General features: G+C 41.5%; 2 protein-coding genes across 2 annotated transcripts in view; both read right to left on the bottom strand.

Annotated features, from left to right (window-relative positions):
• The window catches only part of TMOD1 (tropomodulin 1), a 93,964-nt gene extending 91,143 nt beyond the window's left edge, over positions 1–2,821 (bottom strand). The window contains exon 1 of the mRNA XM_009244678.4: positions 2,648–2,821. The gene's annotated coding sequence lies outside the window, so the exon portion shown is untranslated. The remainder of the gene's footprint in view (positions 1–2,647) is intronic.
• A 4,253-nt stretch (positions 2,822–7,074) lies between these two features.
• TDRD7 (tudor domain containing 7) overlaps positions 7,075–22,847 on the bottom strand; it is an 85,404-nt gene continuing 69,631 nt past the window's right edge. Inside the window, 4 exon segments of the mRNA NM_001133919.2 lie at positions 7,075–7,534; positions 15,859–16,019; positions 19,886–20,388; positions 22,298–22,408. Of these exon segments, the coding sequence (NP_001127391.1) occupies positions 7,314–7,534; positions 15,859–16,019; positions 19,886–20,388; positions 22,298–22,408 (996 nt within the window). The 3' untranslated portion in view covers positions 7,075–7,313.

Raw genomic sequence — 22,847 nt, 5'->3', positions numbered from 1 at the left:
CTCCCTTCTGTCCCTTGTCCTCAGTTCCTGCTACCTTCCCTCTCCCTTCCTTTCTCATCCAAGCTTTTAGAAAGAGTTGCTGGCTCTGTGGAGAGCCTTCTTCAGTCTACAGCCTGAAGAAGTGGAGAACTTCTTCAGCTCCTGTTAGCTCCTGCCTTTCCCCCTCACCACAACTAATACTATCATTGCAATATCAGGCTCTGGGCTGAGGGCTTGCCCTGAATCATCTCACTTAATTCTCACAAGCAGCCCCTATGAAATGGGGCTATTGTTGTCTCCATTGTATAGAGGAGGAAACGAGGCGCAGACAGGCTGGGTCACTGGCAGATCTCATTTTTTGAGCCTGCCGCAATGCCCTGGTCAAAGTCACTCATGATCCCTGCCAATCCTGATGGTCCTTTCCCAGTCCTCATCCCCCTACTTCTGTCTGTCCACAGCAAGTGACACTGCCCACCTCTGTCCTCCCTTGGCACTTGGGAAAGCCACTCTCTCTCACTCCTTCCCCAGCTCCTCCTTACAGGATGGGTCATGCTAGAAAGGCTTCCAAGGGAGACTCTAAGCCCTCTCCACTCCAGGTCCACTAGAGACCATCTTGTCCACCCCCTCATTGCTCAAGGTTCCTCTGAGTGGGTGGCAGAGTTGGGGCTGGAGCCAGATATCCTAACCTCCAGGCCAGTCCACCTCCCATTGCTCAGAGCTGCCACACCCACTTTGTGTTTTCTGTTTTTGCTGAACTGCAAGAAAACGCCCTACCCTGAAGGAGGGAGAAGGTGTGAGATCCTGATAAGGTGGGGCAGAGGCTATTTTTAGAGGACACTGGCTTTCATCTTAGGCTGGGAGGAACTCAAGGGTCAATGACTTTCTAAAACACGGGTTCTCAAGACTAGCTCATTAAAGATAATACACCAAAGTGACAGTATTCTTGTTTTCACTCTGCCTGTTGGTTGTGTGGCTCTAACTGATGGAAACTTTATTATCTGACTCCACTTCCCGTTAATTCTTTTCTCTGTAAGTCTTTGAGATGGCTTTAGAAAAAAACACATAACAGAAAGTAAAGTAGAAGCAAAAAGGAAACTTCAGGATGAGGGCGCTATTGTCCAGACAAGGTAAAGTCCAGAATAGCAGCAGATTCAAGAAGAGGGGGCATTGATCGGGTGCTCCCAGAGCTCCCGGACCTGCCTGAGTAGTGGGAAGAGTGCGGAAAGAGATGGGAAAGGCTGGGAGACTGCAGACCTTCTGGTGTGACCGGCCCTGTGTGACCTTGAGCAGGGGGCTCTGCGGCCCTGCACGGAGGACAAAATGGCAGTCACCTCTGGAAGAAAGATGGGGTGGGGGCCCTAGGGATTCTCACACTGAGGGCCCAGCACCTGGGTTCAGGGTCTGGTTCTGCGATTCAGACACGGAGGAGCTTGGGCCAGGTCGTCTCCGAGAGTCTGAGGGCATAGGGCGAGGGCGGGAGACAGGGTCTGTAATAGTAGCGGTGGGTGAAGGGTGTAGGAGGGGGCGGCGCTGCGCAGGTTGGAGGACGCATCATAGGCCCGGTATAGACCGGGAAACTGTGGCCAGGGAGCGGTTGGACTGGAACCCCTGCCCCAGACCAGCTCATCGCATCTGAAGCTGTGTGGCTCAAAGGCTGCTTTGTCAAGGCAATGCCGGCTACGCAGTAGAGAGATACCCATAGGCACCCCAAAAGTGCACTTCCTAGGGTTGTAGGGCTTAGGATATCCGACGGCCTTAGTGAGTCCCAGGATACGATCGAGTCTGGGGCAGCCAGTCTCCGATTTCTGCAGCCTCTCCGGATGTGCGCGGCTGGGACCCCAGCGTCCCAGGCCCGGAGCGGGTGAACAGGTGGGGAGAGTGCAGGCGGTCAAGAGCGCGCCCTGCAGCTCTCACGGCTTGGGCTCCCAGCTCCATCGCGGCTACCAAACCTCGCCCCTACAAATGGGAAACTGAGATCCAGAAACAAGAGGAGGATTGCCAAGGCCATGCCGAGAGCCGGCGACAACCTGGGGCTCCCGCCTCCAAGCTCTTTCCAGCTCCACTTGGCCGCGTAGCGCGTGTCGTGGTGCTTTAAACCTTGTCTCTTGCAGTTTGGGAAACTTCTCCTGCCCCAAACACTCTCAGCGCGAACCTGGGCTCCACGTCCAGTCGAGCCCTTACGCCCCCACTCCCACCCCCAGACTCTTGCAGGCGGAGAAGAGGCCGCGCCCCCGAGCCCGGCTCCGGCTGGCACCTGTACCCAGCTGAGCACCCCGCGGGCTCAGAGCCCTGCCGCGCTGGAGTCCTGCGGGCGGCGGGGGCGCCCGTCCGCCAGGACCCCAGCCCGGGGCGCCGTCTCCTCCAGAACCCCGGGTCCTTCTCGCGTTCACAGACGCGGTGCGGAGGTCCAGAGCGGAGGGCGCCCTGGCCAGGGCTGCGCGCGCGGGGAGGCGGGGACGGGAGCGCCGGGCTCGGGACCCCGAGACCCGGGCTCCCTAGCCCCAGAGGCAACCCGAGGCGGCAGCTATTTATAGAGGGAGCCACGCTCAGTCCCTCTTGGCGGCGGCGGCGACAGCTGAATATTTTGCCCAGATATGGCTGAGGCCCCGGAGCGGGGGCAGGGAGCCCCGCGAGCGCGAGGGGGACCCCAGGCGGGGTGGGGGCTTACCCGGACGCAGAGCGGTGGGGCCGGCGCGGACGCGGGCGGCGGGACAGGCGCGGGCGGCGGGCAGATGGACGCGGGCGGCGGCCGCGGTGCTCCGGCGGGCAGCGGGCGGGCGAGCGCAGCGCGGGGCTGGACGAGCTCCCGGGCGGCCGCGGGCGGGCGGGCGCTGTGGGCTCCGGGGGTGGGAGCCAGGGGCGGGCCCGGCTTGCGCTGTCACCGCGCCCCGCCCCGCCCGCCGCAAGCTCCCTCCTTCCCTCCCCTTCCACTCGGGGGCGCCAGGGAGCAGCGCACCTCCCCGTCGGGACGCGGCCCCGGGCCGGGAGCGCGGGGGAGTCGGGCTGCAGCCGAGTAAGCGCGGGCCCCTGCCTGGGTCTCCTCCGCTTCCCCGCTGGTACCAGGAAGAGTTTGAGCGACGGTACAGTTATGTGGGAAAAGGTGGGCAGATTTGCATTCTTGTGGGGTCTAGAATTTAAGATTTTGAGAATCTGAAGTCCCCAAAAGTGATGGACCAAAGCCAGCTAAGCGGCCGCTGCACCTTCACCTCTGATTGAACCGCCGCTCCGTCCGTTTCCCAGCAGCGCGGCCAGGTGGGCTCTGAGCCGGAAGCTTTAACCGCGATGGATCAAAAGTTTTGTCTACACGTAGTTCCAACACGCAATCGAATGCATTCTCTCTACACTGAGAACGAGTGGAGTGTCTAAAATACTGATTTTAAATGACCACAACAAAAAGACCCACGTTCTTAAAAGGCTTTTTTTTTTTTTTTTTTTTCAGAGCAAACCACTTTAGGTGGTTTATCCTAAACACAATTTTAAATGTTTTGATAAACAAATGTCTCATGCAAAGGAATTTATACAGAAATAGGAAAACGTCTTATTTTGGATTATTATGGGAAAGCTTTTGGTAGGGTAGACCTTAATAAAATCAGCTCTTAATCCTGATGTATAGATTATTAATGAGTAACACTCATTAACCAAATTTTGTTTCTCAAGAAAATGAATTCCTCTAAAGTCCTCACAATTAGAACGCTCTTTTCAAGGGGTATATGCCATACATTTAAAAATAAGCAGTGATCTAATATTTCGGATTATTTTAAAACATTTTTTGTTGTGAATCGAACATATAAGAACATACAACGTAAGTTATGTTGTATGTGTAAACAAAATAAATGTGCAGCTTCATGACTTTTTACAACGTGAACACCTGTGCAACCAATCACTCAGAGAACATTGCCCACAGCCCAGAAGCCAACCTGTCCCTCCTGGGTCCCAACTCCCCTCTAAAGATGATCACTTTCTTGACCCTTACGGTGATCGTGTCCTTGTTTTTTTCTTCCCTCTGTAGTATGTCTTCATTTGTTCAAATCTGTTGTTAATCTGTGGTTTCATGCAGCTGTAGTTTTCCACTGTATGAATATACCACAGTTTAAAAAAAAAATCCATTTGACTATTAATGGGCATTTAGGTTGTTTCCAGGTTTTAGCTATTACAAATAGTGCTGCTGTGAACATTCCTTGCCAGAATCCTCCTGTCCACGCGCACAGCCTGCTGTTGGAAGTGCTGGGTGATAGAGAAAGCCTAACCTCAACTTCAACAGAGATAAGGCTGACCTCTTCCAAAGTTATAGTACCATTGTACAGTGCAGTTTCCCATCTTCAACAACACTTGGAAGTTACAAAAATTTAAACACTTTAGAAATTCTGATATGTGAGTAATGGTATCTCATTGTGGTTCGAACTTGCATTTCCCTATATCCTAATGGGTTGCGTATCACTTCATATTTATTGGCCAGTTGGATTTGTTTTGTGAATTGTTCAAATTTATTGTCCATTTTTCTTCTGGATAGTCCTGTGTATTGAATAGATTCAATGGTGTGTGTATCCTCAGTTATATTCCACTCTTTTGCCTTTTCACCTTATTAACGTATTTTGATAAACAGGTGTTCTTAAATACAGTCTATCAATCTTTTCCCCTATTGGCAGCACTCTGTGTCCTGTTTAAGAACTCTTTCCTGTTCCTGGGTTATAAAGTTATCTTCCTATGTTATCTTCCCACCTTAGCCTTTCATGTTTAGGTTTTTTTGTTTTTGTTTTTGTTTTTGAGGTAGAGTCTCGCGCTTTGTTGGCCAGGCTGGAGTAGAGTGGCGTGATCACGGCTCATTGCAGCCTCAACCTCCTGGGCTCAAGCCAACCCCTTAACCCCACATCAGCCCCTCAAAGTGCTGGGATTACAGGCATGAGCCACCATGCCCAGCTATTTAAAAAAATGTTTTTTTGTAGAGATAGGAGACTTGCTATATTGCCCCGGCTGCTCTGAAACTCCTATGCTCAAGCAATCCTCCCGCCTCAGCCTCCCAAAGTGCTGGTATTACAGGCATGAGCCGCTGTGCCCAGCCTCGTGTTTAGGTTTTTTTTTTTTTTTTTTTTTTTTTGCGACAGGGTCTCTGTCATCCAGGCTGGAGTGCAGTGGCGCGATCTCGGCTCACTACAACTTCTGCCTCCCAGGATCAGGTGATCCTCCCACCTCAGCCTCCTGAATAGCTAGAACTATAGTTGTGCACCACCACATCCAGCTAATTTTTTGGTAGAGACAGAGTTTTGCCACGTTGCCCAGGCTGGTCTCAAACTCCTAAGTGATCCGCCCACCTCAAAGTGCTGGGATTACAGGCATGAGCCACCATGCCTGGCCAATGTTTAGGTTTTCAATCCACCTGCAATTGACTTTTGAATATGGTATGAGAAAGGGTTCACATTTCATTTGTTTGTGTCACACTGACTTAGCACTAATTTTGTGGTTACATCAAGAAACAATGTATTGCTTTATTTTAAAAAGTAAACATCTCTAAAGTCAGTGAAATAGAAACCTTTTCCTAACTTGTAGACAATTTGAGGATTTTTGCATTTTTTTATTAGAGAATGAAACAACTATTAAAAACATACCAGTTTATTTCACTTAAACATTTCTGTGTTGGGATATTTTTATTTCATAAGTGATTAATCACTGGCATTCAGTATTCCTGAATTTTGAATCACTTGTTGTAAATATTGAGTTTTAAAAAGCTAATTTTGACGTTTAAAATGAAAAACTTCAAATATTTTGTCTCTACCTTCCTCTTTCTGTTCTCATTTGTTTCTAGATTTTTCTCAAATAAAAACAAACAAATGACTTTGAGAATTTTTATTTCCAGCCTGGTTTTTGCCCCTGAAGTTTATTCCACATTTCCAAGATTCTGCATATCTTCACATGGAAGTCTATTAGCTCAAATTCAGTGTGTTCAAAATCAAATTTTTAAGCTTCCCACTCCCCCACTCCATCTGAGTACGGTCCTTGGCTCTCATACCTTAAGACTTGGCTTCACTCTTCCCAATCTGTATCTAAGCTGTCTAATAATTATAATTAAAAACTTTACAAGGTCATCAACACTTTTTCTTCAACACCATTGCTCCACTCTTAGTCCAGGGCCTCCCCACCTCATCTTTGGACCACTGCTAAAGCCTATAACCTGTCTGCCAATCTATCTGCCCATCAATTAGCAAGCACAAAAGGAGTGCCTGATGTGTGTAAGATGCCATTCTGACGGCTGTGGATGCTCAGGCGGTGGTGTGCTGGAGAGCCTGTCATATGGGGTCTCAAGAGCTGCTTAGGTGAGTCTCTTCCCAACTACACATTCAGTCATGTCATATTATTAGCTGAAAATCAACAATGGTGGGACTATTTACAATACGAGAATTTTCAGACACTACAAATCAAGGCTCAGCTCCCCACTCAACAGAACCAGTTGTCAAACATTTACCAGTATATCACCGGAGATGACTAAGACCCATCCCTCTTTCAGGGAGACCATGATCTAGCTGGGGTAATCGGTGCACAGACTAGTCATATACTATAAAACACAGTGACATATGGGCACCAAGAGAGGCATGATCAAAGTACGATGGAGTAGAAAGGGGCACCAGAGAAATCTTCATGATTGGCCCAGGTCAGGCAGGACACTGACAAGCAAAAATGATGGGAGGAGAATGAGATGCAGCTTGACAGAATGGAATAAGCAGAGGTTCAGTGACCAAATAAAGGTACAGTGTGGCAGGGAGTGGTAGATAAGGAGGTTGGGTAGGAGGATTGTAGAAAGCTTGGGTCCTAGCTGGACTCTGTGGGCAATGAGAAGAGAAGCCACTCAAGATTTGGGTTGAGGGTCACGTTGGTTTGCCTGGGCTGCTCCTCTAGAAATGCTGATGTGTTAAGACTCAGGATAAGTCCTCACATGCTTTGGTGATCACTTGCTTTGAGATACACTACTACATCAGGGTAGAGTTAAGTCATAATAGTCTCAGCTTCACTGGAGAAGAACCCAGCTCTGCAAGGAAGACAACACGAAACGGAAGCTTTCATCTTAAGATCATGAAGCCTAGAAATTACAAGGTAGTCAGCTTTTATATTGATAAACATTTTTATTCTAATATTATAGTAATAATTCAAGTACAATTTTCTTTGAAAAGTCAACTATGTTAAAACAAAACTTGTTAAATATCTTTCATCAAACATAAGCATATTCTTTTCAATCCTCCACAGCAGTCAGAGCCATGTAGCAGAGAGAAGATTTTTTTTAAGCCTACCACATTTTGTTATTGCTAAAAAATCTGAATTAGTTGTCAAGGTTTCAGAGGCAGTCATTAATTAACTTTTGAAAGCTCTATCAGATACTCTGACATAAAATCATGAATCCAGATATCGGTGTCTGGCAACGATGTGTCCACTAAATAGACCACTACTTTCCGGTCCCAAGGGTTAGCATTTTCAATGACTGTCTGCACCAGTGCCACCAGAGGTTTCTTCTCCACATGATTTCGAAACACCATCGAAGCCTCCTCAGACCACTGGGTGCACTTCACTCCTAGGAGGAAGAGAGGAAGAAGAGGGAGCAGTGAGGAGTCAAAGGAGCTTTTCTTTGATCCATTATGATGGAAAATTATTTAGTCAATTCCAAAGTAACTTAAGCATCCCAGGTTAGACTTGCCTCAACCGAAAAACGATTACTGAACAATCTTAAAACATTCCAGCTTATAGTTTTTCTACTCTGAATGGAGTCACTCTGGAAACCTTTAACTAAAAAACAAGTTTCATTTGAGACTTAACATTGTATTATAAAATGAGGTAATAATGACTACTGTACAACCCCCATACATAAAGTATATGCATATTTAAACTAATAACAGTCAGAATAAAATATCAATATCATATTAAATGACATTTCTTTCATTAAAAATTTTTTTCTGATGGACCAAGTATCATAAAAAAAGAAAAAAGATTTACTGTATGATTCATTTACAGTATAGTTATTTAAAATTATACACAGCATCGTGGGAAAAGCACTGAATTGAAAGTCAACAGACTCAGTTACTATTCCCAGCTTTTCCTCTATCGGGTGGCATGGTCTTGGACAAATCAGCTGATCTCTCAAGCCTCACCTATGATAAAAGAACCTGATTGGATCAGATCATGAGAAATCAAGTTAGAGAATTCTAAATTAGATTTTAAAACAAAATTGGGACAAGAAAGTATATATTGGCCGGGCACAGTGGCTCACACCTGTAATCCCAGCACTTTGGGAGGCCAAGGTGGGTAAATATCTTGAGCTCAGGAGTTTGAGACCAGCCTGGGCAACATAGCCTAGCCCTGTCTGTACAAAAAATACAAAAATTAGCTGGATGTAATGGCCTGTGCCTATACTCCCAGCTACTCAGGAGGCTAAGGGAGGAGGATCACTTGAGCCTGGGAGGTCAGGGCTGCAGTGAGCCATGACTGCATCACTGCATTCCATCCAGCCTGGGTGACAAAGTGAGACCCTGTCCCAAAAAAAAAAAAAAAAAAAATATATATATATATATAGAAATACAATTAAAATTAAGTCCACATATACTGGATTACATAAACTGTAAATTATGCCCCAAAGTAATTAAGGTGTGGAAGTTTCAGAGATAATTTTGGAAGACTTGCTATCTATATAGCAAATGGGCTAAATTTTTTGATTATTAATTTCCCACAAGAGAAGCCTAGAAATGTCATTTTATCTGTAGTGGCCCTGACAATCTTTGAGTCATGTTATTTAAGAAGAAAAAAGGTAACCCATTGGTAAGGTAAAAGATGATTCCACAGTATGGCTCCCTTTCTTCTAGGATTCAAAAAATTTTGTGCATGGCCATGGTGCATTGATACAAAGAATTCCCATGTCAAGGCCAGATGTAATGAAGCAACAGCTCACTGGTGTTGCGGGAAGTCAGGAACCCCGAATGGAGGGATTGGCTGAAGCCATGGCAGAAGAATGTGGATTGTGAGAATTTCATGGACATTTATTAGTTCCCCAAATTAATACTTTTATAATTTCTTACACCTGTCTTTACTGCAATCTCTGAACATAAATTGTGAAGATTTCATGGACACTTATCACTTCCCCAATCAATACCCTTGTGATTTCCTATGCCTGTCTTTAATCTCTTAATACCGTCATCTTCATAAGCTGAGTAGGATGTATGTCACCTCAGGACCCTGTGATGATTGCGTTAACTGCACAAATTGTTTGTAGAGCATGCGTGTTTGAACAATATGAAATGTGGGCACCTTGAAAAAAGAAAAGGATAACAGCAATGTTCAGGGAACAAGAGAGATAACCTTAAACTCTGACCACTGGTGAGCCGGGTGGAACAGAGCCATATTTCTCTTCTTTCAAAAGCAAATGGGAGAATATCGCTGAATTCTTTTTCTCAGCAAGGAACATCCCTGAGAAAGAGAATGCGTCCCTGAGGGTAGGCCTCTAAAATGGCCGCTTCGGGGGGTGGCCATCTTTTATGTTGAAGCTGTAGGGATGAAATAAGCCCCAGTCTCCCATAGCGCTCCCAGGCTTATTAGGATGAGGAAATTACCACCTAATAAATTTTGGTCAGACCGGTTGTCTGCTCTCAAACCCTGTCTCCTGATAAGATGTTATCAATGACAATGCGTACCTGAAACTTCATTAGCAATTTTAATTTCGCCCTGGTCCTGTGGTCCTGTGATCTTGCCCTGCCTCCATTTGCCTTGTGATATTTTATTACCTTGTGAAGCATGTGATCTCTGTGACCCACACCCTGTTTGTACACTCCCTCCCCTTTTGAAAATCACTAATACAAACTTGCTGGTTTTACGCTCAGGGGACATCACGGAATGTGATGTCTCCCCCGGACACCCAGCTTTAAAATTTCTCTGTTTTGTACTCTGTCCCTTTATTTCTCAGACCGTCCGACACTTAGGGAAAATAGAAAAGAACCTACGTGAAATATCGGGAGTGAATTTCGCCCAATATCTGGCTGAAATTTCCCCCGATACACTGGGAACCTTGAGAGGGTGGGCATCCAGTGATCCCATTTGTGAGCGGGTAAGGGGTAATCCCAAGGTCCCTGGAGAATCCTTAAAGCATTCCGATTTAAACACTCGGGGCATTCCCATGGGTTCCGCTTAGATTCCACAGAGCTCCTTTGCATCTAGAGGTATTCTTAAATATGTCAAAGGGCTTGGCTAGGTGTGAACCAAGTCTACCAAAGTGATGACTCCAATGACCATATCATAACCAGTGACTTCCATGAAACTTCTAGTCTACCTCACTTCTCTCTAGTGGATGCCTATGTTGGCCCAAGAGAGACATACTCTCCACCACATATAGTTTAATAGTTCCGGTACATATGTTTTCAATTAATTATAAAATGGAGGTCCTCCCTTCAAAATGGATAATGTGATGCCCAGGAAGATTTTGTGACTTGGGAGCAAGTCAGTAGGAAGAAAGAAGGCTTGGCAGAGGTTAGCCTAGAAAAGGAACTGAGGACACGGATGGGACCCAACAGCAATGCTGTTTCAGATATAAGTATATAAAGACACTTTCATGCATTTGGACTATGAGTTTTAGTTCACAAGGCAATTTCATATTCACTTTTTCATCTGATCCACATATTAGTTCAGTCACATAGGCAGGATAGGGATTTACTGGTAATTTTATAAATAATCATGGGGTAGGTTTAGAAGTTAAATGACTTGAATCTCGGCCTTTTGACTTCAAAAACCACACTTTTCATGGAGAAGGAAGTATACAGTGAAAAAAGGCACACACTGAAGAGGCAGAGTGCTGAGTTTAAGGCTGTGGGATCTTGGACAAGATATTTAATTTCACTAAGCTGTTGTTCCCTGATGTGTATAATAGTTACAGTAACAGTACCTAAACCTCCTAGCATGGGGAGAGTTCAATGAAGTAAAGCAGTTGGTCGAACTTCTGCCTCCCTATCTGGCATGTAAAGAGCTTGGAAGTTGCTACTGCCTCCTAATAAGAAACAAAAAGCTGAACAAACAGAAAATCAACAACTATTCCTAGGTCCATCAGAGAAGGAAGGTCACAGGGCAATTCACTGTCCCCAAAACCAGAGAGACAGACAAGAAGATACTGAGAGTCAAAGCATACTAGAGCAGAAACCAATGAGCAGAGGCCTGGAAGCCGGAGGAGGGAAACCTAAACTGTAACTGACAAATTGCTGGGGGTACATGTAAATAAGTCTGAGAGTTAAAAACTCCAGGGGAACCCAGTTATAGGGCCCTGCCTCCCACACTTTTGAGAGTTTTACCTCCAGAAGCACTACCTGGTACTCACAGTGAATATCAGGGAAAAATCTCCTCATGCTTCCAGTTGGGGGAGGAGAAAAGGAACATTTTGAAATACACAAGAGCTTTCTGTTTTCCTTAACAAGCCCTGTCCTCAGAAGAAACTATTTTACTAGAAGAGCCTGACCTGCCAGGGTTTTATAGAGCTTAACCTTCCTGGGGGAAGGGAAATACCCAACTCCACTCCCCTCTAGCCATCCTGCTCCACCTAAGCTGGGGGGAAAAACCCCAAGGAGCACTGGTGAAGTTCCTAGTCCAGGGGCACAGGCTCAACAAAAGACTGAGACCTAATCATAGGACTACAGAACATCCTCATACCCCAGACACACGTTGCTGCTGCTACATTACAAAAGCCTTATTTACCCAGATTTCCTTTTACCCAATGTATCATGTCCACCTTTCAACAAAGAACTACAAGTGATGTGGAAGGAAAAAAACACAGTTTGAAGAGACTGAGCAAGCATCAGAATCAGAGTCAGATATGGTAGGAATGCTGGAAATAATCAGACCAGGAATTTAAAACAACTATGATTAATATGGTACCAGTGTTAATGGAAAGGCAGACAAAATTTAAGAACAGATGGATAATGGAAGTAGAAAGATAGAAATTCTAAGAAACAATAAAAAAGAAATGTGGGCTGGGTGCGGTGGCTCACACCTGTAATCCCAGCACTTTGGAGGCCAAGGTGGGAGGATCACCAAAGTGGGTGGATCATGAGGTCAGGAGTTCGAGACCAGTCTGGCCAACATGGTGAAAAAGCCTGTCTCTACTAAAAATACAAAAATTAGCCGGGCGTGGTGGTGCACGCCTGTAGTCCCAGCTACTCAGGAGGCTGAGGCAGAAGAATTGCTTGAACCTGGGAGGTGAAGGTTGCAGTGAGCCAAGATCGTGCCACTGCACTCCAGTGTGGGTTACAGAGTGAGACTCTGTCTCAAAAAAAAAAAAGAAAAGAAAAGAAATGCTAGAGGTCAGATGTCAGAAACACTATAAAAGAAAATAAGAATGTTTTGGGCTTCTTAATAGATTAGACTTGGCTGAGGGAAGATCTCTGAGTTCAAGGATATGACAACAGAAACTTTCAAAACTGAAAAGCAAAGAGAAAAAAGACTGAAAAAAAAAACAGAACAAAAATTCGAGATCTATCAAAGGCGTAACAAATGTATAATAAGAATTCCAGAAGGAGAGAAAGGAACAGAAACATTTGAAACAATAATGACTGAGAATTTCTCCAAATTAATGTCACACACTAAATCATTGATCCAGGAAGCTCAGAGAACACCAAGCAAGATAAATGCCCCCCCCCACCCGGCCACCAAAATATATCTAGGCATATCAGAAACTTTAGAAAATCAAAGATAAACAAAAGTCTTGAAAGAGACCAGAAGAAAAAAAACACCTTATCCATAGAAGAACAAAGATAAGAATCTTTGTTCTGACTTCTCAGAGAAGCATCTGACTTTTCAGAAATGATGCAGCAAGAAGAGACTAGAGGGTTGAAAGGAAAAAACCCACCGGCTAGAGTTCTGTACCTTATGAAATTATCCTTCAAAAGTAAAGGAGAAATACAGACTCTCAGACAAACAAAAATTGGGAGAATTTGTTGCCAGCAGACCTGCCTTGGAAGAAATATTAAAGAAGTTCTTCAGAGAAGGAAAATAATATAGGTCAGAAATTAAAATCAACATAAAGAAAATCAGAGAATGAATAAGCGAAGGTAAAGTAAAACTTTTATATTTCTTTTTCTTAATTCATCTATTAGATAGGGTTTGTTCAAAATAATAGCAACAATGTATTTGATTCTGTATGCGTGTGTGTGTGTGTGTGTGTGTGTGTGTGTGCACGTGTGTGTGTATGTGCTTATATGTAAGTGAAGTAAATGACTGCAATGATACAGGAGCCTGGAGGAAGGAATTAACATTATTTTGTTATTATACAGTACTTGCACTGTCTATGAAACAGTGTAATGTCACATGAAAGTAGACGTGGATTAGTTCTAACTGTATATAGCAAACTCTAGAGCACCCACTAAGAAAAGGAAAAAATAGAGGTATAATTGATATCCTAAGAAAGGAGAGAAAGTGGCATTACTTAAAATGCTCAATTAAAATCATAAAAAGCAGAAAAAGTGTAGATGACAAAAATAAGAGCAAAGAACAAGGAAAACAAATAGAAAACAGTAACAAATATGGTAGATGTTAATCCAACTATATTAATAATCACTTTAAATGTCAATAGTCTAAATACACCAATTAAAAGACAGAGATTGTCAGAGTAAATAAAAAAAAAATAAGACCCAACTACATATTATCTACAAGAAGACCACTTTAAATATAAAGACACATATAGAGTAAAAGTAAAGGGATGGAGAAAGATATACCACATTAACACTAATTGAAAGAAAGCAGGAGTAGGTATATTCATTTCAGGCAGAGCAGACTTCAGTGCAAGGAAAGTTATCAGGGATAAAGAGGGGCATTTACATAATGGTAGAGGGGTCAATTCTCCAAGACAACATACTAATCCTTAATGTATATGCACCTAATAACAGATCATCAAAATACATGCAGCAAAAATGGATAGATCTGCAAGGAGAAATGAAAAAAATCCACTCTCATAGGTAGAGATTTTAAAACCCCTTTATCAGAAATGGACAGATCCAGAAGGCATAAAAATAAGTAAGGACATAATTGAACTCAACAGCATCATAAGTCAACTGGATGTAATTAACATCTATAGAATACTTCATCTCAAAACAGCAGATTATACATTCTTCTCAAGCTCACATGGAACATTCATCAAGACAAACCACATTTTGGGAAATAAAACACACATTAACAATTTAAAAATAATACAATGTTTTCTCTCAGACCACAATGGAATTAAATTAGAAATCAGTAACAAAGATAGCTGGAAAATCTCCAAATAGAGATTAAACACAGTTCTAAATAACACATGGGTCAAAGGATACATTTCAAGAGAAATGAAAAAGTATTTTCAGCTAAATGAAAATATAGCACATCAAAACTTGTGGGATGCAGCCAAAGCTGTACTTAGAGGGAAATTTGTAGCACCGAATGCATATATTAAACAGGCAGAAAGCTCTAAAGTGACTGGTAGAGCGCCTAGCACACCATAAGTACCAATAACTCTTAGCCACAATGCTGATGATGGGGATGATGGTACCATGCACTCATTCTTCACAGAGAAGCCTTCTCTGGGGAGTATAACTGTCACATTTAACAAGGGAAATGTGAGCATTTTCCCTCAGGAAAACCTGAGCATTAGAAAGTGAAAATGAAAAAACAAACAAACAAAACCATTAAATCTGAAGAAGAAGGTTTGAATCTAAAGCAGACTAACTGGTGGCCATGCTACATGAAAGTGTTATTTTTGCTTTATATCCAATTACCATGGGATTTGCCTTTGAATTCTAGTAGGAAGACACAGAGAAGCTGGCAATATTTCAAAATAAGGCAATACACAGCCTTCCAATAAAAGCTGATCAATAAGTGAAAGAAGAACCTATATACACAATTTCTTTCATTGCTGACATCACATCACTTCTGTCACTGTGTTCCACATATGGGGCAAGGTGCTGAGGACTGTGAGCAGCAGCAAAGTGATCAGGGAGGCACCCCTCAACTCTTTGGGCCTCAAAACCCTCTGCTAATGCTACAAGGCCTCTGGGTTGAGCTTCATCCAGCTGGTCATGCTACATAATGGTAGGGTGCTCACAGGGGAGCCACCAACAGTTGTACTGCTTCCACAAAAGATAAAAGGGAAGTCTCATTAGACCACATTACAAAGAGGTATCATTGTATGCCTGTTAAATCGGTTCCTCACATTTTAATGATAATCAAGAGGCTGATGTGAATGTGGTGAAATTGCTCCCTTGTATGCTGTTAGTTGTGCTGCAAACTGGAAACTCACTTGGTCATGAAAATGGTCATATATTCCATGACCCAGGAATGTTTTAAGATTGCCTAATACTCTATTATGTAGATGTATTATAATTTATGTGATAATAATAAAGTATGATACTCCTACTGGTTATTATAATAGGTTGTTTCCATTGTTTTTTGGTTCGTTTTAGCTAGTGTAAAGATGCAGGGTTTTTCTAGATATTACAATTAAAATGTTCATCAATAGGGAAGTATTGATTAAATAGAATTTTTGCACCCATTAAAAACAAGTAGGAAAACCATAAAATCACCCAGAAAATCATTAGAAAACAATACTAGATGAAGAAAAGCAGAATGCAGTATTATACCTATACTAAGATTACAGCTTTAGAAATATGCTTGAAACCAGAGACAGAGGGAGTAAAGAAAAGAGAAACAGCAGATATAATGATAGAGCACGACTGTAAGAGATCATTAAAATTATTTCCATTATGGTTGCAATATTATTAGTACAAAAAAACAAAATCCCAACATACCTAAACTCAAGAGGCCAATGATTCAGTACTTGCTAAGTACCCAGGACAAAATGACAATATTGCATTGTTGTAGCATGAGTTCACATTCCACAGAAATTACCTGCAAGTTGAGCTGTGACTGCTTGGAAGGGCAGCTTTCGGAACATGTCCACTAGGGGCTGTACTTTTCTTATGTTGACTAATTCGTGTTTGCCATAATCCAGCTCATACACAGATACCAGTCCATTGGTCAGGATTCCTTTTAAAAGCACCCTGTGCCACCTAGATGTACATTAGATTAAAAAGGAAGAGAAAACACATAAACTCAGTACCTGCTTTAAGGGCAAGAAATATTTTATGATAAAAAGAAAAATTAACGCAAATTATGTTTATCAAAATTTAAAACTATATTGTCAAAAAAGTTTTAAAAGCATTTCCTGCTCCTTTTTCCAAAGCTTACTATTCTCTGCTTTGCCACTGTCTTATTTGATAGAATTTGCTCATTCAAGAGACTTTTATATGCCTCATGGAGTTAGTGAAGGAAAGAGACATATAAACTGTCAACCATCATTAAGTAGAAGAAACAAACGCCATGGAGGATGATCAGGACAAAGCCAGGGGATCCCTTCACTGAAGGAGGGTGGACAGAAGATGGCCACATGTTTGGATATGGTACATGCTTGGACGATGGAAACAGAGAGGCAAGCAGGACCAGCTGGGGATGAAGAAATGCTTGAGAAGAAAAGCACAGAGGACTGGAGAGGGCATAGTGTTTTGGAGCAGAGCAAACCTTCCAGTATAGTTAGAGAGTGGAATGCGTGGAAGAATGGAAGAGAAGTCAGACTAGGAGGGCAGGCTGGGGACAGATCAAATCAGTTTTGGACAAAAAAAGTTTGCAATTTTAATTATGACAAGGACATTAAAAAAAGAACAAAACAGAAGATTCAACCCACCACCTAAACTAAAGAACCTGGAAAAGGTAGAGGAGTATGAGAGAAGTGGAGTATGGCTTCAGATTTGCAGCTCAAGGCACCAGAAGGAATCCACAGGAATCTACTTATCCCTGCTGAAGCTACATCAACATCATTAAAATGAGAAAAACCCAGACTTGGAGGTTAATATATGAAAGATCACTTTAAAGTCCTATAGTCTCAAATACATGATTAAAAAGTATTACTACATGAAGGAAAGGAAGATTGTTCATAACAGCTGAAAGAAAGTGTCTATGGAGGTGGTCTCTGCTGCTAAATGGTGTAAACTGGCCTCTAGTTCAGGTGGCATGGTCAGTCATTCTCCAGAACAGGTTTGCCAGCCAGAAGCCAGAAGCCCACCAGAACAGCAAGCCCTGTACCACAACACACTGCTGGACTGGGGCTGGCTGGAATGGACTGTTTCTCCAGCCCATAAACACCTAGTGTAGGAAACCCATGCAGCTGCTATAGGATGAACTACAGAGAAACCCCAAAACAAAAAGGTCAGCTTTCAACACTGTAACTGGGGGCTTCTGAGGGAACTCCAGAAACTTTCAGACAGGCTCAAAGTGCAGCAAGCATACTCCATGAGTCTCAGAGACGATTGGGACACAGAAAGGATACATAGTATGCACATGAGTTTTGGGGGCCAAATAGACCTGAATTAGAGTCCCATCTGGGCCATTTTCTAGTTGTGTCACCTGGGCTCTTCATTTAAGCTCTGAGCCTCGATCATCTCATGTTTAATATTTAATGTAAATTCACTTACAGAAATAATACATGGAAAGTGCCTGGGACATTACTTGGCTAATAATAGGCACTTGGCAAATGATAGTTATCATCATTATTATTAAAATGAAGACAAGGTACTATAAATAAGAACTTCAGATCAAACGGAAGAGAAATTTTCACAGGTGGAAACACTTTCAGTATAGGTTGCTAATTTGTGTAAGCACAAAAGGAGGTAAAAACACTTGGTTTCCACCAACAGCATCATCTTAAAATTGTACAGGGCAAATTGGTGGTGGTCTGTGTTTTTAGTCCATAAATAAGTGGTATAGAGCAGTGAAGAGAGAGTCCCAGAAAACTGATGTGTTGTATTTCTATTTAGTTTTCAACTTTCAAAACTAATAGCTTAAGTGAAGACTTCAGTTTTGACTAGATTACTAAAGTTCAGTACTGGCATCACCGGGAATTTGTTAACAACAGATTCTGGAGCTCCACCTGCAGAGATTCTGATTCAGAATGCCTGGGGTAGGGAAGAAGAATCTGCATTTTTAATAGGTTTTCCAAGTTGTTCTTATGCTGAGATAGATTTGGAAACCACTGTAATAAAAATATGTGTCTAAAATTTCTAAGTCTTAACTTACCATAGTTGGGAACAAAGTTTAGTAAATAGTCCTGAGTCTTAAGAAAGACAGAAGTTCTAAACATTTCATACTGATTCAGTTCATGAAGTTTTAAAAAAATCAGATTATCTGTTTTTATATACAAAACATCCCTTGATTATCTGGGGCAAATTAACTAAAGTCCAAGAGTCCTGGGGCAGAACGGTTCAAAGCCATGGAGGGCAGAGTGGGGAGTGCCAGGGCGCATACTGTAGGTCTCCAGTTGATGTGTTCTCCTTCCTACCCAACCCCTTTCCTCCAAGGAGGATCTCCTCACCTTTAATCATCATTAATCTGCCCCCCAGAAAATGATGAACATTAGTTTGGTTTTTAACTGTGATTGAATTATCTTACAAAGAGCTCTGATTGAGGCAAACCTACACAAACCGAATTAAACCTATTTATGCTTGTGGTTATAAATAACACGACAGTAGAAATGGTTTTTTAGAGAAGAAAAGCTTATGACATACAAATTGTATGCTTTTCAAAATGAGAGCTTTTATACGCTTCACTTTTGAGAGTTAAAAATTAGTTTTTTTCTCCCATGAAAATGACAAAACTTTATACATGCCTATGTTTGCTATCTTAAAGAATTAAAACATTTCATATAAAAAATAAGCAGTCTGACCTTTTAAACTGAGTTTTGGGGTGTGTGTGTGTGTGTGTGTGTGTGTGATGGGGAGGGGTGACTGTTCTTTGTGTTCAGCATCAATAAATAAGCTTGTCCATTTCTCCTAAGCAAGCTGGCAAAGGAACAGGATGGGCATTGTGCCATTTCCCAGGGCTTCATGGCCTGAGTGGAGAGTGGACAGTGGGGTGTCTGGGCTTCACCTGGACGAAACCAGCACATCCTGCAGGGCTTTGGGGAGGAGGGTGTGGACCCAAATGTGAAAATATTAGAAAAAACACTGAAGTGCTAAAGAAATGTAAGAGAAAGTATGTTCTCACAGCCCCAAGGCCAAAGAGTAGTGAAATAAGCATTGTTGCTCCTTATGAAAGATGGCACAGATGCCAGGATGCAGCTGACAACATAAAGCCACAGTCTTGCCATCTTCCAACAAGTGACTTTTCTTCTAGAAATCTATCCCGTAAATAAATAATCAGAAATGCAAAGATTTACATTCACTATTATTTATAATAGTGAAAAATACAGGAGAGAAAACCTTACATAACAAAATAGAATGGTAAGTAAATTATGATTTCAGTGGGAGAAAGGAATTCTGTATATCATGATTAAAATAGCCATTATAAAGGTTCCTGAAGAATTTTATCACATGGAAAAATGTTCACAACATAATGTTAGGTGAAAAAAGCAGGTACAAAATTATATATACCAATAATATACCAACTATATAAATATACACATATAAAATTAGAGGAAATACATAAGTAGTTTAACAAGTGTTATGTGTGGGTGGTTGATTTTAATTTATGCTTTTTTATATTTTAAAAATTTCCATAATATTTTTATTTTTAAAATAAAAAGTCATTAAATGAAAAAAATCTGGTTATTTTCTGAATAAAAATATTTTTCTAATAGAAAAATAGAAAAAACATTTAAACATTCATTTTAGTTATATAATTGGGTTTTAACAGGAATATGGCCAATAGATTTTTTGATAAATGACATCATTGTAGATACCAGAAAATCACAAAAATTACTGGGTTTGTTTCACATTCAAAATTCCCATTAGTACAGCTCAAAGTCCCCCTGCCAAGATTAAGACTCTGGCATCATTTTACACATTTTTCTTAAGAGTAGAATAAAATGCTTTGTCCAAGGACCTACTTATTTTCCACTTTTGCAGCATACACTTGGTCTTTCTCCACTGCTATGTGGCGCTCTTCAGACACGCTGTAATATAGAATCATCTCTTCCATCAGAACTTCCAACTTATGTATCTCCTGCCAAGGCTGGATGACGAAGTAGCCTGGGTGACAGGCCACAGGCACATACACATCCATGTGTTCTCCTGGCTTTGATAAGTGGACAGGAGGTGGCAGTTCCTCTGTGGAGAAAGAGCTCGTATGGTCCATCATGGACTTTTTGATGACATCTGTGAGGTTCTTTCTGAAATTCTCTCCAGTGTCGCCCGACACGCGCATGTTGCCATTTTTGCTGTTGGGAGAGCCAGCTCCACTGGATATGGCACTCAAAAACACATCCTTCTGATGCTTCCACAAGTCTGCATTTGTAATCTGGCGATTAATACTGCGATGAGGATCAGGGAAGTTCTTAGGGGTAAATAAATAAACATGTGCGATCCCTCTGGTTTCATCCACTTTCGTAACCTTTGGAAAACACAAAAAACAATATAAGAAATACATGTTCACATTAAATTTTGAGAGGCAGTTATAGTAACCTTAATCATTAAAACACAGTATTTTGCCAAAACCCTTGCTAAAATCCATTTTATTTAAGGAAAGATAAATTATCACAGCTTGGCAATGAATGGGCTCTGAAGTCAAAATAGTCTAGGAAACAGTGCAGCCTTATGGAAATAAAAAATTTACTAATCTATAAAAAGTATGAGAAAACTTTATAACTTGCTATAGGTCATTATCATTGAGAGAAAGGATTCTATATATCATGATTAAAATAGTTTAAATTAATGACATTTCAAAACACTTAAAAGTAGAAATGTTAAGTATGATGAACCCTGATATACTCATCACCCAGCATCAATAATAAAAAACAACCACAATGATGGCAAAATGATTTATGAGCGTTCTTCTTAAGGCTGGTGTGTCCTCAAGACTGGGAAGGGAAGGAAAAAGCTCTGACATCCACCATATCTGTAAGCATCCCTCTTTCAAATTCCTTGTCTGGTCCTAGTATATGTCCTCACCCCTTTCCCCATCTCCAATTACATGGGAGGAGAGGGACCTGGGGAGAAAAAGAGAAAGCAAGCTCCACAGAACGGGTCAAAATTAGTTTTACACTTTTTGTCCAGGAGACCTTCTGACTACCTAACCATCTTTGCTCTTTCGGCCAGAGGGGTGTTTGTATGGAAATATCATACATTAATAATTGGGACTGTACTGCTGTGTGTCCCAAGGAGCTAGGTGACTGTTGGCTATTCTCATCAGCAACTCTGGTTTATCTTAGGAATGATAAAAATAAGATACTTCCAGCCACATTTATCTTTTACCAAATAGGGCTAGAAATGAAAGGCAGGAACACAGGCCTGAGGAGAGGGAGATAACAGCAAGGCAACCCATCTACAGTGATTTACTTAAAATTTCTTTTTTTTTCCCAACAAGATGCCTCTATTACATTCATCCTCTGAAGTACTAATTAAATACTGACTGCGAATTCATTTTGATATTTATAATACAGAAGTACAGTTTTAAAAATTAACAAAAAGTACTTTTATTGAGTAACCATCCAATATTCTGGCTTTAGGAGCTTAAAGAGTAGCTGAGAAAACAGTATTATCATGTGACAACTGAAGAATATGGAATAGTATGTAATTAAGCATGTAATTGTACTATAAACCCCAGAGGAATACAAAGACAGAAAAATCACTGCTGCTAGAATAATTTAGAGGTCTTCATGAAGATATTTTTCAAGGACATTTCATTTTAAATGTTTATATAAAACAGTCATACAATTTCCATCAGTTAATAGAAAAATTATCTTCTTAAATTTGTATTCTTGGATATATGAGCAATGTTTTTGATTTAAAGATGCAAAAGTACAGAAAAAGAAACAAGAGCTAGTGAAATAAGTACAGCAGATTAAATAAACTTTAGGAAAAAGAGGCTAAGAACCACAATTATAAACAAATGATTTGTTTATAATCTATTCTACTTTGTGAATAAAAAAGAAATAGAGGACTTATTTAAATGATCTTTAGAAACATTTATCAAGAGATCTGTGGTCCCTCTGTTGGGGACTTAATCCCTTATCATGAAGCAAAACAGAAGTGGAGAACCATCTCTTCTGCATTAATAATGGGAAAAATTATAAGAAGCATTTAAAAATAATACTGGAGACATAGGATAACTTCTTAAATAAGAATTAAACCATAAAATATCTTACAGCTACACATGTAGCCAATTTCCTGAATATAAAAAATGTGTTGGATGTGGAAGCATCCATTTTACAGTGAGATAAAATTCCTTCACAAAAACTAAATGAGCCCTGACAGCTGCCAGCTCCCTTTCTAAATGTATCAGGCCCAACAAGATAACTAACCTTAATGCTACAGTCCGAGCAATTCAAAACAGAATCTCTTAACCACAGCACTGCATCTGGTGTCCACATGCCAATAGATTGTGGAAGATCTGCTAAACAGCACTTAATGGCCTGAAAAGAAAATGTGATGGAAAAGTGAACACACCATGTTAAAATACCTAGTTATGAGTAATGTTAATATTTTCCTACAAATCAAATGGTACCAAGATAGGCAGCAAGCAACAACAGCTAATAACGACAATCACAGTTCCTGGTTTGAGCATCTGCTATGTTCCCAACTCTATTTATACAACTACTATTGTCTTTACTCCTTTATGAGCCAGGGCTTACCCCCAGCACTCCATATACTTCCCACCGTACAATACTTCTGCATGACAGGTGTTGCAGCCCCATTTCACAGATGGGGAAATGGACTCAGAAAGACTGTATAAGATACCAAAGTTGCAAAGACAGGGTTGGGACTTTTATCAAGGTCTACCTTCTAGCTCAACTTAAAAAAAAAAAAAATTGTCATTTGGAGGAAATCTGACTCCTGTTGCCTCAGCATTTC

This window comes from Pongo abelii, chromosome 13, assembly GCF_028885655.2.
Source record: "Pongo abelii isolate AG06213 chromosome 13, NHGRI_mPonAbe1-v2.0_pri, whole genome shotgun sequence".
Classification (NCBI taxonomy): domain Eukaryota; kingdom Metazoa; phylum Chordata; class Mammalia; order Primates; family Hominidae; genus Pongo; species Pongo abelii.
This window is presented reverse-complemented; position numbering and strand designations above follow the sequence as displayed.